Genomic DNA, 13,508 nt, shown 5'->3' on the forward strand with positions numbered 1-13,508 from the left:
GGGCAATGCAAGGCCCCAGGCTATTGCATTTTTGGATTGTCTTCACCCACAGAAAGATCTTCATGCTGAACTGTCGGTATTCCTTTTTAGTACTTCCTTTAAACTCAACTCTCAGTGGGCACAAAGAATGTCTTTTTTTTCTTCTATTTGACAGCTTTTTGGATGTGTGTAATATTAGTTGAAGGCACTAGAGACATTGGGGAAAAAATCCATTTTTTCTTTATTGAGCTAGGGAGTTGAAGGAGCTGTTAGACTTCTATGTGACCCCCCAAGAGGGATTAACTGAATGAATGGGGCAAAGATGATATTTCACTTTCTAACATCAGTTTTCTACAACACTGGTGCATTTAGTCACAGGCTGGCTAGGATTCTGTAGGATTCTAGCCTGAAAAGTGTGTGTGTGTGTGTGTGTGTGTGTGTGTGTGTGTGTGTGTGTGTGTGTCCCTCCCACGTGTTGCCAGACACTTGAAAGCATTTGAATAGTGCTATGAGTTTGAGTGAACTCCGGGAGTTGGTGATGGACAGGGAGGCCTGGCGTGCTGCGATTCATGGGGTCGCAGAGAGTCGGACACGACTGAGCGACTGAACTGAACTGATTCTTTGTCAGCCACACAGTGAGCACTTTATGAGATTGTTTATTGCCCTGAATGAATGGCTGAATGTGGAAGCTACAAAGAAAGCCAAACAGCTTTCACTGAATACCCAAGCGGGTGCTCAAACACTTCTCTCAAGAGCAAGCGAGGGACTCAGGGTTTTAGAGGCCTCTTGTGGGTGGCTGGGGACTAGTCTCGGGCTCCCAATGGTTAGGCACCGCCTCGTTTGTTCGTGGGTAGCCGCTAGGCGGTGCCGGAGAGCCTCGTTGGTGGGCGGCAAGCTCCCCGGCTCTCATCCTCACCGTTCGGCCCTCCTCCGCGGCCCCCGCGCAGAGACTACAGCTCCCTTCGTGCTCCTGGAGTGGAGGAGGGCGGGGACGAGGGCGGGCCTTCCGGGCGTGTGTTTCCGGCGTCGGCGGCCGCGGCCGGGGACGGTGTGAGAGCGGTAAGATGGCGGCGGCGGCGGTGGTGGAGTTCCAGAGAGCCCAGTCTCTACTCAGCACCGACCGGGAGGCCTCCATCGACATCCTCCACTCCATCGGTAAAGGTCGCCGCGCGCCCTCTCTGTCCCCTCTGGTCCAGCTCGGCCTGTGTCGGTCGGCGGCGGCGGAGCGGGGCCGGGCTAGCCGGCACCGGTGCTGCTGACTCACTGTGTGTGTGTGTGTGTGTGTGTGTGTGTGTGTGTGTGGGGGCCGGGCCGGGGGCCCGAGGCCGCTCGGAGCTCCCTGGAGCCCCGGGGTCCCCACCCCGGTACGAAGCCCCGAGGCAAGCCCGGCGTCCACTCGCCGGCTGCTGACTCACGGTGGGCTCGGCGCGCGGAGGGAGAGTGGGCCGAGCCGGAGCCCCGTCGCTCCCCAGCCTTGTCTCCCGCTCTGGCCGGTGCGGGCTGGCCCGGGACCGGGAGCGGTGCCGGCCGGCAGGCGGGCTTTGTCATGAGCTGGTCTGAGAACCTCCAGTTGAGGGCCTGAGAAACCCGCTCTGGACAGGCATTTCCCGCCCTTGTTGTCAGCCCAGCCTGCTCGGGTGGGAGCGCGAGCGCTCGCTCTTCTTCTCTTGGAGTTTCCTTTCCTCCGGACGCTGGAGCTGCTACTTCTGCCAGCCCACGGCGGAAAGCTCCACTTGCAGGGGCTCTTCCTGAGTATGTTTTGAGACACCGAGGGGGCACACACCTCAGGTTGGCATTTGGTTTGGGGAGGTGGCCGAGAGGTTCCTTTACCCCCCCGTGTAGGGTGTGAGAACCAGATGTTGGGGTGGGACCGCCCGGCCCGAGGAGGTGACTAATCGTCCTAGACTTTCCCGGAGAGGTTTGGAAGAGAGTTCAGAGAGTTAGTTGTCAGCCGCGGAGTTCCGCGAACTCTTTGCAACCTGCCGGCTGCCCTTTGCCAGAAAAAATGAAAGAAAAACGTCTTAGCACTGTGGTATGATTGTCTCACACCTTGCATGCAAGTGGGGGAACTGACGTGGGAGCCCGAGCCGGTCGCTTCCGACAGTTTTCTAACTGGGATTCAGGTGTGAACAGAAATAAATTTATGATGATACAGAGGGCTTTTAAATATTCATCCATCAAGGGTTCAGATAGGGCTAGGTCTTCACTACCCAGGCAGTAGTGATGTTTCTAATGTAGCTGGAGAAGATTCGGATTGAATCAACAAGTAGTTCGAGAATGCACGTGTATGTGGGACCTCCAGGCTATTGACTTTTCAGTTGACTCATCAGTCCGTTGAATTTTGGTACTCCTGACTTTCATGAAGAAAGGACAGTGACAGGATCTTGATGTCTTTATCTTTGGGGCTACTAGAAAAAGGGAAGAAATGGAGGTTAAGATGCATCAGTGAATGGATGATGTTGGTAAATGAAGGCTGTATTTCAGTTTGAAGTTCTGATCTTGACTTAAGTCAGTTACAGTTGCAGAACTAGAGTTATCTCAATTTTTTTTATGTGTATTTTTATCCTGTGGATACACACTAGTATTTACAACTAATGTGAGAAGCATGGGTTTTATATTTTGTGTGTAGTGCCTATTATATTGTCTTTTATAAAGTGGGCGTTATGGTAAACATTATAATCAGAGTATTTCTTGCTTGCCCACTGTATTAGGAGAGAGTTCACTGAAAGCTTCTTTGTTAGAGTAAGCTTGAGTCATGATGGTTGACAGCCTTACTTTTTCCAGACTCCATCATGGAGTATCAGAATTTTGGTTTTTGTCAAGTCATGATGCTTTGTAAGAGAAGTGATAGCTAGTGATGATTACTAAACTTATCACTACAAGCTTGAAGAGGCTGGCCAGTGTTCAAGTGGTAGAATAGTTACTAACAGTTGGAAGAGGGACTGTTAGCACAGTTATTTAAGCAGTTCCTAAATACCTTAAACTAGCTTCCCTCCTAAGGACCACACTGGAGCTGTGACAGGATTGTTTTTCCTGAATGGCTTTGTAGACCTGTTTATCCCTAACACATCAGTCAGCTGAGGTTCTCCACAGGCCTAAAGTTTATTGAAAGGCTTTTGACTTTATAGTTATCAGTAACTTGGTCATTTGGTTTTAGTTTGTAGCAGGTAAATATGCAGACAGGTATGTTTAATATTTTAACAGCGCCTGGCATGGGGTGTTCCTCCACAAGCATAAAGAACTTGTTTTGTTTAAATTTTGCATTAGCCGAGTGACAGCAACAGAAATCGCCAGTGTATGTGGGTGAGGGAAATTCTAAGTGGTAGACTGAAAAGGCACATTTAAATTCCAAAGAGGAGTCTATTCTGATGAGATAGATACATGGGACATGTACTGCATGATCAATTTACTGTTTCTTGTTTAAAGTTTTTTCTTTTAAAGCTCTCTAGCATTTGTGTTTTGCTAACTGTTTGAGTTTGTATTTGGTCTTGTGAGGGTGAAATTTCCCTTAGTCTTCATTTTTTGTCAGAATTTTAAGAGGGTTTGCATTTTCCTCTCCCAGTGAAGCGTGACATTCAGGAGAATGACGAGGAGGCAGTGCAGGTCAAGGAGCAGAGCATCCTGGAACTGGGGTCTCTCCTGGCCAAGACTGGACAAGCTGCAGGTAAGTGCTCCAAATGGATTGCTTTCTCTTCTTACCTGAGATGCTGCGTGAAGTTTCACTTTTTTGGTTGGAGTGAGGGAATATAGGACTGTATCCACACAGTTTATTGGTAATGAAGTTCCATTTTATTGTCCACTTGTTGAGCTTTAGTTTTCTGTCAGGAAGTTAAGAGGCCTTTAAACTCTGTTCTTTCATGGATGACTTTTGTTCTGCAGGTGAAGGAAGAATCCTGTTTCTGTTGGGATACAGTAACCTGTGGTTTGTTTCTGCTTTGGATTTTCACTGCACTCCCTTACATGTGGGCAGTAGCAGTCTTCGGTGCTTTCATGGATCTGTTCTGATGTACTTAAGGTGGAGAGTACCTAGGCCCCTGCTTTCAAAATGACCAGGGATTTTGTATCCAAGGAAGTGATTTGCTGTCCTTTTTTCCTGATACACATAGAAGACATTAAATGGAGAGAACCTTCCCAAGATTTCTCCACTGGTACCTAGGACTTTGTACCTGTTGTTGCTCAGTCTAGTTGTAATGGAACCATTGACTTTCCAGGCTCCAAGTGATATTCTGATGATGGGTGTGTCCTGGACTGAGAGAGCCCTGTTGGCCAGGAAGGCCTTTGGCCAGTGAAGTGGCAATAGAATCAGAGTAGCCTGCTTAAACTTAACATGGATGATTTTAGTTAACTTTAAAGTGATTTTAGAGCTTATCTCATTAGAATGGATTGAACATAGTTCATCTTGTGGGTTACTTTCCTCCAAATTATGTTGTTATCCAAGAGGATGATAGGTATGCATTAGCAAAACTTGTTGAACTTGAGAACAAAGATCTTTCCCAATTAAGGGTGACAACTGATTATTAGACTTAATCAGTAGAAAGTTGAGTAAAGTTGTATGAAATTGGAAGGATGTATTTATATGGATCTTGCATCTTATTTAAAATATCATTAAAAAGGAAAACTGTTTTTAAGTGCCTACTGTGAACTACCTTAAGCCCAAGTGGGATTTAGCTTACTGAACCCTTGAAACAACTTGATAAGGTAGATACTATTACCCATTTATACTTGAGGAAACTGAGCACAGAAAAGTTAGATATCTTACTTTTACAGGCACCCAGTTAGTACGGGAGAAATAGGATTTGAATCCATGTAGTTCTACTAAGCTCATGACCTTGAGTTATAAAGGCTATTACTTTCCATAGTTATTCACTTATGAGTTATCAGTGGTAGGTGTGTTTTTTTCATTGTATGATGACTTCTATTTACCATGTATATGGATTCCTTTTGCCTGTCAGTTAATGTTGCAAAACAGTTTTAATGATTAGTCCACATGAAATATTGAAATTATTATTATTTTTTTGGCTGTGCTGCACGTCTTCTGAAATCTTAGTTCCCTGACCAGGGATTGAACCTGGACCCTTGGCAGTGAGAGCACAATCACCAGGGAATTCCCTGAAATAATTTTTCTGTTGTTGAACCATTCAGATGTCTACTTTTTCAAGTAGAATGGATAATTAAAAACAGCATGTAGTATAGTCATTGTTTCAGAAAACTTGTCTGAAAATGTTACTGTTTTGCTTGAAATTACTGTTTCCTGCTCTACTCCCCGCTTGTTCATTGCCCCCCACTCCCTGTGATCCATACCTGAGAAGTTTAGAAGTGTACAGGGAAACCTACTGGACTCTTTAACAGGTGAATCATAATAACTTTCAGAACGTTTCCAGGTTACTTATCATTGTTTTCTAAGAAAGACTTTGAGGAGTATGTTAAGGAAGTTTGGGGCCTACATTCATTTACCCATCTTTGCTATTAATAATTGATCAGTTTGTGTTCTTTCCTTTGAATTTGGGGTTCCAGAGAACAGAACATCTGTCTGTTCTGTTAATTTTTAATTTTGTTTTGTTATGTATTTCATATATGGCTAGAATTGCGTTGAGTAGTCTGCTCAAATAGGTAGGGTCCCTGCTGGACAGTAGACAACTTGGGAATTAGTGAATAAGACTGTCTGATGTATGCTTGTGATTGAAAATTGTGGTCTTCATTATTAGATGTGATGTCTCGGCTCGGGACCTGCAGATTCCATAGCCTGAGACTCTTTAAAGGAGTGTGCTGAGTTCTGTGAGGTTCTGTAAAGGAAGTTCTGGTCATACATTTGCAAATAACTTCAGTAAGTAAAGAATGAAGAAGTGAATATGATTCTGTCAGAATTTAAAAAATCATTATGTGTGAAAATGCAAAGAAACAGGGAATATAATCAAGAATGAATAAGAAACAGTAATAGACTAAACTGAAAAATGAACTGAGTCTTTTGGCAACTAAGACGTCATTTGTTTTTCTGTTAGAGCAAAAAGAATAACTTGGAAAAGATACTGTTGTGCTAGCAAGTGCTAGAGAGAAAGGCAGATCCTTAGCTCATGTTTCACTTCTGCCTTTTCCAGGAAGGAAAATGATTAAGAAAAAGATAGAAATAACACCAGAAAGAGAGAATTAAAGCCAAGGTAGGTGAGAGAAGAGAGAGCAGATTCTCTTTTTCAATAAGTTCAAGTTTCTAGGCTCTGACAATTTCTGTCTTTTAATATCAAAAGAATGGTTGTAGCAGATATGTTTATAGAGCCACTGTGATTCTGAGAAAAATCATGGAGGATGGAGAGGTGTAAGGAAAATGAGGAGGGGCAAACATTATTCCACTTTGCAAAAAGATAATGAAAAGAACAAATCCTAGACATTATAAGCTGGTAATCATCGGTAAAGTTCTGGGACAGATTATTTGATTAGGTTTTAATCACATAAAGCAGTGGGTTTGTTAAGAAAAAATTATTCCAAACTCACCCTAGTTCTCTTTGGTTAGCCTTATCGGATCAGATTTGCAGGGCTCTGGGGACAATGGCTTGCCAGCTGTTTTTGTAAATAAAGTTTTATTGGAACATAGCCATGCCCATGTGTTTACATATTACCCGTGACTGCTTTTGCACTACAGTGGCTGAGTTGAGTAGCTACTGCTGAGACTGTATAACCCACAAAGTTGAAAATATTTACTATCTGGCTCTTCACAAAAAAAGTTTGTTAACCCCTGGTTAGGAATAATGATATAAACAACGTATCTGATGTAAGCAGAGTTTTTGAACGTTTGGCATGGCAAATGGATCGATTGTTGACCTGGAGGGAAGTCTCTAGCATCAAGCCATAGGGATCTGTACTTGCTCTTCTGGACAGCATCTGGCATATGGCTAAAGCCATAGCAGAAGGTGTGCTTATTTCTGTGGATGATTCAGTACAGTAGAGAACAGATTTAGGATTCAGGGTTGTTGCCAAAGCCAGCAAGACTAAATTGTGTAGAAAGGAAAAAGTTATAGACTCAAACTGTTTATCAGAACAGAGGAACCTGTCTGCACAAAGACGTTATGGACTCAGTCCGAAAAAGAGTGCTGTTAGCAAAAGCAAAACATGCTTTCTTGTGTTACATGTCTGATCAGGAGAACTGAGCCATAACTCTACTGGTCTGACCCTACGTGGAACATTGTTTTCAGTTCTGGGTGCCACAGGTGGTATGTTTGCAAACCAGAATTTATTTGGAGGAGGGCAACTAAGATGACAAGGAATGTAGAAACCAGGGTGTTGGAGGAACAGTTGAAATAGCTAAAGCTATCTAGCTTGGAGAAAGGGAAATTTAGGGAGACGCATGCATGTGTGCTAAGTTGCTTCAGTCATGTCCGACTCTTTGCGACGCTATGGACTGTAGCCCACCAAGCTCCTCCGTCCATAGCATTCTTCAGGCAAGAATACTGGAGTGGGTTGCTGTGCCCAAGGAGATACAAGTGATAGTTATCTTCACATATTTGAAGCCATGTGGAAAGAGGCTATAGACTTACGTTTCAGAAAAGAACAATTGAGTTTGACCAAGATTGGAATCATCTGCTTTCTGAATATTTCTGTCACTAGAGATTGTTCAGAATTCTTCCAGGATAATAGGAAACGCTGTAGCAGAAGGGACGTTGCACTCGACTACTTTTAAAAAGCTATGATTATATAATTGAAGTTTGCATACGTGCACAAGGAATTTGAGGGAGAGGAACAGGTGTAGCCTGGCATTGGCACGGAAGACTCAGTCGGACTTTAGCCGACCTGAAAGGGCATCTAAGCTCTACGTAGGTCAGGGTGACGGGGGTGGATTCCAGGTGGTGGTGCAGCACGAGCGAGGCCTGGCTGCAGGCGCGGGTGAATGGAGTGATAGAGTGGGGGAGAGTCTGAGGCGGTGGGAGTCCCAAGTCAGGACCGGAGAATGGAGGGAAGGGTGAACTTTCCCGCTCTGTATAGAGTTCCTTTTATACCTGACACGGCACCGTGGTTTCTGTGACTGTGCTGGCAGATGAGGATTTCAAGACCCCTAATTAGCATTCTCTGGAGGGAGAGGTTTGCTTGCCCTGAATTCGAATTCTCAGGAGGATGAGTCTACAATTTGAGGCAGTGACACTAAAGTAATTTTAACCTACATTCCAGGAGTTCTTCCTTAGTTGGTCAGTTGAAATATTGTCTCATTTTCCCTCTTGTTTCTAAAGGTGCCCCCTTAGAATTACTGTGCCACCCACTTTTCTCACACAAGAGGGGAAGAAGCCTCAGTCGTGGTCACGTTTTTTGTCATAGTTTTTGTCATAGTTTGACTTAGGTTTTATAGATGAATGAGGAATTTTAAAAGGGACAACTTTAAAAGGGACAACAGTACAACTTTAAGGGACAGACACCCTAACTTTCATGTGAAAAACTGATTTAGAAGAGTGCCATGCAAATTACATTGTAAAAGACTAAACTGGGCATAACTTTAGGAAGGGAGGAAAAAAGGAACCTCTGTTGAGATTTCCAACTTAGACAGTCTTGGAAATTAGAAAAAAAATTTTCTTTTAACTCTATAACCTGATAAATTTGTTGATTGTGGGGAAGTGATTTTGTCCAAGGTGGTTGAGGCATGGCATGTTTCCTGTTCTAGAATACTGCTTTCTGAGAGTGTGAGTACTTTGCTGTACTCATGAGATAGAGAGCCTCGAGCATTTCCCAGGATCCTCACAGTAATCCAGTGGCCAAGTGGGGAATGGAATACAGATTTGGTGTAAGCTGTTAACTTTTTTGCTACTCTGTTACCTGCTGAGAATGCTTTAAATTCCTATTAAGTTTCCTTTTGACTGCTTCCAGACATAAGTACTGATTTTATTATCTTGGGTCATCTTTTAATGGGTATTTTGTCCCTAATATTGATGGGTACTTTTTCCTGTCACAATTGCCTTCCACAGAGCTTGGAGGACTCCTGAAGTATGTGCGACCCTTCTTGAATTCCATCAGCAAGGCTAAAGCCGCTCGTCTGGTCCGATCTCTTCTTGATCTGTTTCTTGATATGGAAGCAGCCACAGGACAGGAGGTAAGCTACTTGAAGGACGAAAGAGAAGAGTCTTGTTTGGAGCAAAGTCTTGTTTCAGTGAAGGAAGTGCCTGCCTGCACTGTGGTGGTAATGTGTAAGGGACGGCTGGGAGGACAGCGCAGGACTTAGCACGTCAGTTTCTCTTTGTTGCAGGGCATTTGATACTTTGGGTCTGTTCCATGCTTTGCTTTGTAAGTGGAGATTGTCAGTGGTCCCTGGAATCCTCATTACATCAGGGTCACAAACTGATTCTTGTCTTTGAGGTATTGTATTGCCACACCTTTGTAATGTTTTCTGTGTCTGTGGTACCTCTGTGTCACAGAGCTCCTAGTGAGCGCTAATTAAGTCTCGTGGCATCCCTTCTTGGTGTGTCTTGTATGCATTTATGCCTTTATTGAGTGAGCATCCATCTGTCTGTCTCGTGTGTCCTGAAGTGACTGGTATACCTGTCCGTGTCCTCTACGAGTTCAGACTAGACCCTGAGCTGTACTGAAGAGTGCCTCTTTGGAATCACTGAGCCTCTTCCAGTTCTTTTCAAAGAATTATCGTTTGCAATTCCGGAGAAGGAGATGCTACCAAAGTTAAAACTCATTCTGTAAAAAGTGGTAGATTGAAGCAGGGTGTACGGTGGTTGCTTGAATCTGTTTGTAGGAAGAATATAGTTGTTGTCTTTTCTGTATTCCTCAGCAGTCATTGAATGTGTGCTGTGTTAGGCACTGTTACAGGTGTTAGGGATTCATTTGTAACAGTGTACAGTTACTGCTCTCATGAGGATTATATTTTAATGAGGAAGGCAGATAATGAACAAATAAATAAAATGTCAAGTGGTATAAAGGCAGGGGTAGGCATTGGTAGGTAGTTATATGTCTCATTATTTGCCATGGCCCCTGTGGGTGTAAAAGATATGAAGGGGCTTAGTGGCATATTGAATAAACAATGGGGAACTTCAGAAACCTAGCGCGTGACAGATCTTACTTTGAATTCATGTCGTTTGTAAAATCTGGTTTCTTTCTTTAATGATTCTTTGAAGCCTAGTTTAAACACCATAAACTAACTTCATTGTAGAAAATTTATTTGTAGAGAAGTCCTCAAGTTCATTTGTTTTTCGCAGAACCGTGTTTCATGATAATAGATCAAAAATAGATATGTAGATGGCTGCCTTTTGAACCAAAGCATTAGAATTATTTTTATGAACAATTTAAAAGAAAAGGTGGTGTTTTAAACAGGTGTTACTCTTTTGTAACCCTGACTTTTAAAAGAAAATTGCATTTGTGCTCATGAAAAAGTGATGCCACATTTTTTGTTTGAATTAGGATGCCTTAGAATGAGCTGACCAGTAAATGTTAGCTTGAAACAGACTAATAAATGTTACTTGGAACATTTTAGGCAGAAAAAATTAATTATCCAAGCTGCTGCTTTGACTGAGCTCTTGGAATTTGTCTCTTCCTGTAACTGCGCTGGCTCAGTGGCTAGAACTGCAATTGTTTGATGGTCGGTTCTCCTCCTGTATCCAAATTATCCAAATCATAATTTGGTGCTCTCCTGTAATTGGCTTGTGGGATTCACTGGCCTTTGTCTTGTGGCTCCATGTCTGGTTAGGCCCTCCTTTTAACTGTGTGTGTACATTGTTATTCTTCATTGTACATTATTTTCTTGTCAACTAGAGGCTTTTCTTCCTTATCCTAGGGTGAAAGGGAACACTCTTACATATTGTGTCTTTTTGTTGTCAATGTCGTATTAGTGCTAAGTAAGACCTGTTGATCTTTTTTGTTTGTTTGTTTTTATTGATTAGTAGTTTAGCTTTTTATCAACCAGCCAGAGTCTTACTCCACTTAGCAGGTCTTTCAGTAATTTTTGTGGATTACAGATTATTTGCTTGGTTTGGAATAAATTGTGAACCATCCAGATGGTTCTGTCTGCACCTCAAAGTCAACATAGCAACATCAACATCCAACCATTTATTAAATTCTGTCAATGCAACTTTCTCCAATCTTTATTCTCCACCCTTTTTGTATTTGTTCTCTGTGTACAACTACCATCTAATTGGGTTCTAATTATTTCTTCTTTTTATTTTTTGGAGGTATTGTTCACATACAGTGAGTTCTAATTATTTCTTAGACTAATGCAAAAGTCTCGTACCACCATTTTGAGAGATATCCTACCCCGTAACCCTCTGAACATCTTATTCCTCTCTGTGCATCCCTGAACTTGAGCCTTCAGTGGCTCTCGATTGCTTGCAGAGTTCGTATTTTATGTTCCTCTACAGTACAGCTTAGCAGGACAGTCTGACCTCCTGGTACTCTATGAAGTGTACCACACGTGCCTGGCCTGTTGGGCACTTGACTGTCTGTGGAGCGAGGCCTGTACACTCTTCATGATGTACCTTTCCCTTCTGTGGTTCCGTGTCCAGTGCCCTCTGCTCTGAGATCTTTGCTTGCTGACATTCCTATGATCTAAACTCCACAGTGATGCCCGCTGTGTTTGCACGTGTTACATCTCTGACGATTGTCTTTACGATGGACGCTGACGTTTGCCCTATCTCCTTTCCTGTGATACAGTCTCATTCAGATGCAACCTGCGTGCCTTGTGGTGTCACAGCACCTTTCTCATTCCTAACTCATGGCTATTCCTTGACCACGGCTACCTCTGGCCTCACCTGCCATACTGTTCTTTCTTTCACATTATTTACAGCTGTAACACTGGCTTTAAACTGTTCTAACTTTGGGGCATTTTTATACATCTAATTTTTTTTTTGGCCATGTTGTATGGCTTGCGAGATCTTAGTTCCCTGACCAGGGATCTAACCTGTGCCCCTTGCAGTGGAAGCATGAAATCTTAACCACTGTACTGACCTGGCAGTCTCACTCTTAGCCTGATCTTAACACAGCCTTTTTTCTTCTTCACATCATTTCAAGTCTTTGTTTCCATCTCGTTTCCTCAGAGACCTTCCTTTATCACCGTATCTAAAATATCTAAAATATCTAAAACCCTCTTTCTGCTTTCTTCATGTTTATTTTGCTTATTAACATTCATTTGCTACTTAGAAGATAAATTTCATGAGGATAATTACTGTGTCCTATTCACTGCTGTAACCTCCACACTTAGTTTGGCCCAAAGAAGCTACCTAACTAGTATTTGTCGAAGGAATGTATCGATCATGCCTTCTCCATGGTAGATGCTCAGGAGATATTTTGTTGAATTAAGACTTAACTTTATTGACTTGAGATACAACCATGGGGTATTGTTGCTGCATTTGTCTACGTGACTCAAGACCTCTGACTTGGGAGGGTGGAAAATTCTAGGTTCTTTTAAAATTCTTCGATTGAGTATTGGGAAAGGATAGAGGAGCAAGGCATAGGTAGATCACTCTCATTGAAGTGTTGAGGCCTGGGGCAAAGTACGAAGTTTTAGGACATTTGTAAGCCATGGAATTAAAAGATGCTTACTCCTTGGAAGGAAAGTTATGACCAACCTAGATAGCATAGTAAAAAGCAGAGATACTACTTTGCCAACAAAGGTCCGTCTAGTCAAGGCTATGGTTTTTCTAGTGGTCATGTATGGATGTGAGAGTTGGACTGTGAAGAAGGCTGAGCACCGAAGAATTGATGCTTTTGAACTGTGGTGTTGGAGAAGACTCTTGCAAGTCCCTTGGACTGTAAGGAGATCCAACCAGTCCATCCTAAAGGAGATCAGTCCTGGGTGTTCACTGGCAGGACTGATACTAAAGCTGAGACTCCAATACTTTGGCCACCTCATGCGAAGAGTTGACTCAGTGGAAAAGACCCTGATGCTGGGAGGGATTGGGGGCAGGAGGAGAAGGGGACAACAGAGGATGAGATGGCTGGATGGCATCACTGACTCTAAGTTTGGGTAAACTCTGGGAGTTCGTGATGGACAGGGAGGCCTGGTGTGCTGTGATTCATGGGGTCGCAAAGAGTCAGACACAACTGAGCGACTAAACTGAAGACATCTAGAAGTGTTGGGGAGTTTAACAGGAAGAGTATGGGGAGGGGATTTTCCTTGCCTTTTTGTATTTGGTGACTCACCATAAGTCAGATAGAGCTATAGCATGGTCTTCAGCTTGCTGTGTTCCAGAAGCTGATGTGATTCAGGTTAGGTTCTGGTCAGTTGCCTAGGATGTGAGGCTGTATGGGTGGGGTGGGTGACTGAGGATTGGGATGGTTGGCAAGGAGAAGGGGAGTAGAGATTTAGGGTGAAGAGGGGAGAAAGAAGACTGAACCAGATCCTTAACCAAAGAGTGAGCTCAAATTCCAGAATTGATTTTACCTTCCAGGTATGTCTAGGCAGTTCTTTGGGAGGCCATTTTTTGGTATAGTCTATCCAACTGAAGCACAGTAGCACGTTTTAAGAAAGCTTACATCAAAAAATCCTGTTGAATTAAATAATTATTTTAATGGAAAAGGGGAGTTCGTGCCAGAGAATTTCACACTTAAAACGGTAGTTA

General features: G+C 43.2%; 1 protein-coding gene across 2 annotated transcripts in view; it reads left to right on the plus strand.

Moving 5' to 3' along the window:
• Positions 1-975: 975 nt before the first annotated feature.
• The window catches only part of PSMD11 (proteasome 26S subunit, non-ATPase 11), a 28,819-nt gene continuing 16,286 nt past the window's right edge, over positions 976-13,508 (plus strand). For both annotated transcript variants that reach the window (XM_070390440.1, XM_070390439.1), the window contains exons 1-3: positions 976-1,134; positions 3,542-3,643; positions 8,919-9,043. In XM_070390440.1, the coding sequence (XP_070246541.1) occupies positions 1,044-1,134; positions 3,542-3,643; positions 8,919-9,043 (318 nt within the window). In that variant the 5' untranslated portion in view covers positions 976-1,043. The remainder of the gene's footprint in view (positions 1,135-3,541; positions 3,644-8,918; positions 9,044-13,508) is intronic.

Source organism: Bos mutus, chromosome 19 (genome assembly GCF_027580195.1).
Source record: "Bos mutus isolate GX-2022 chromosome 19, NWIPB_WYAK_1.1, whole genome shotgun sequence".
Lineage (NCBI taxonomy): Eukaryota > Metazoa > Chordata > Mammalia > Artiodactyla > Bovidae > Bos > Bos mutus.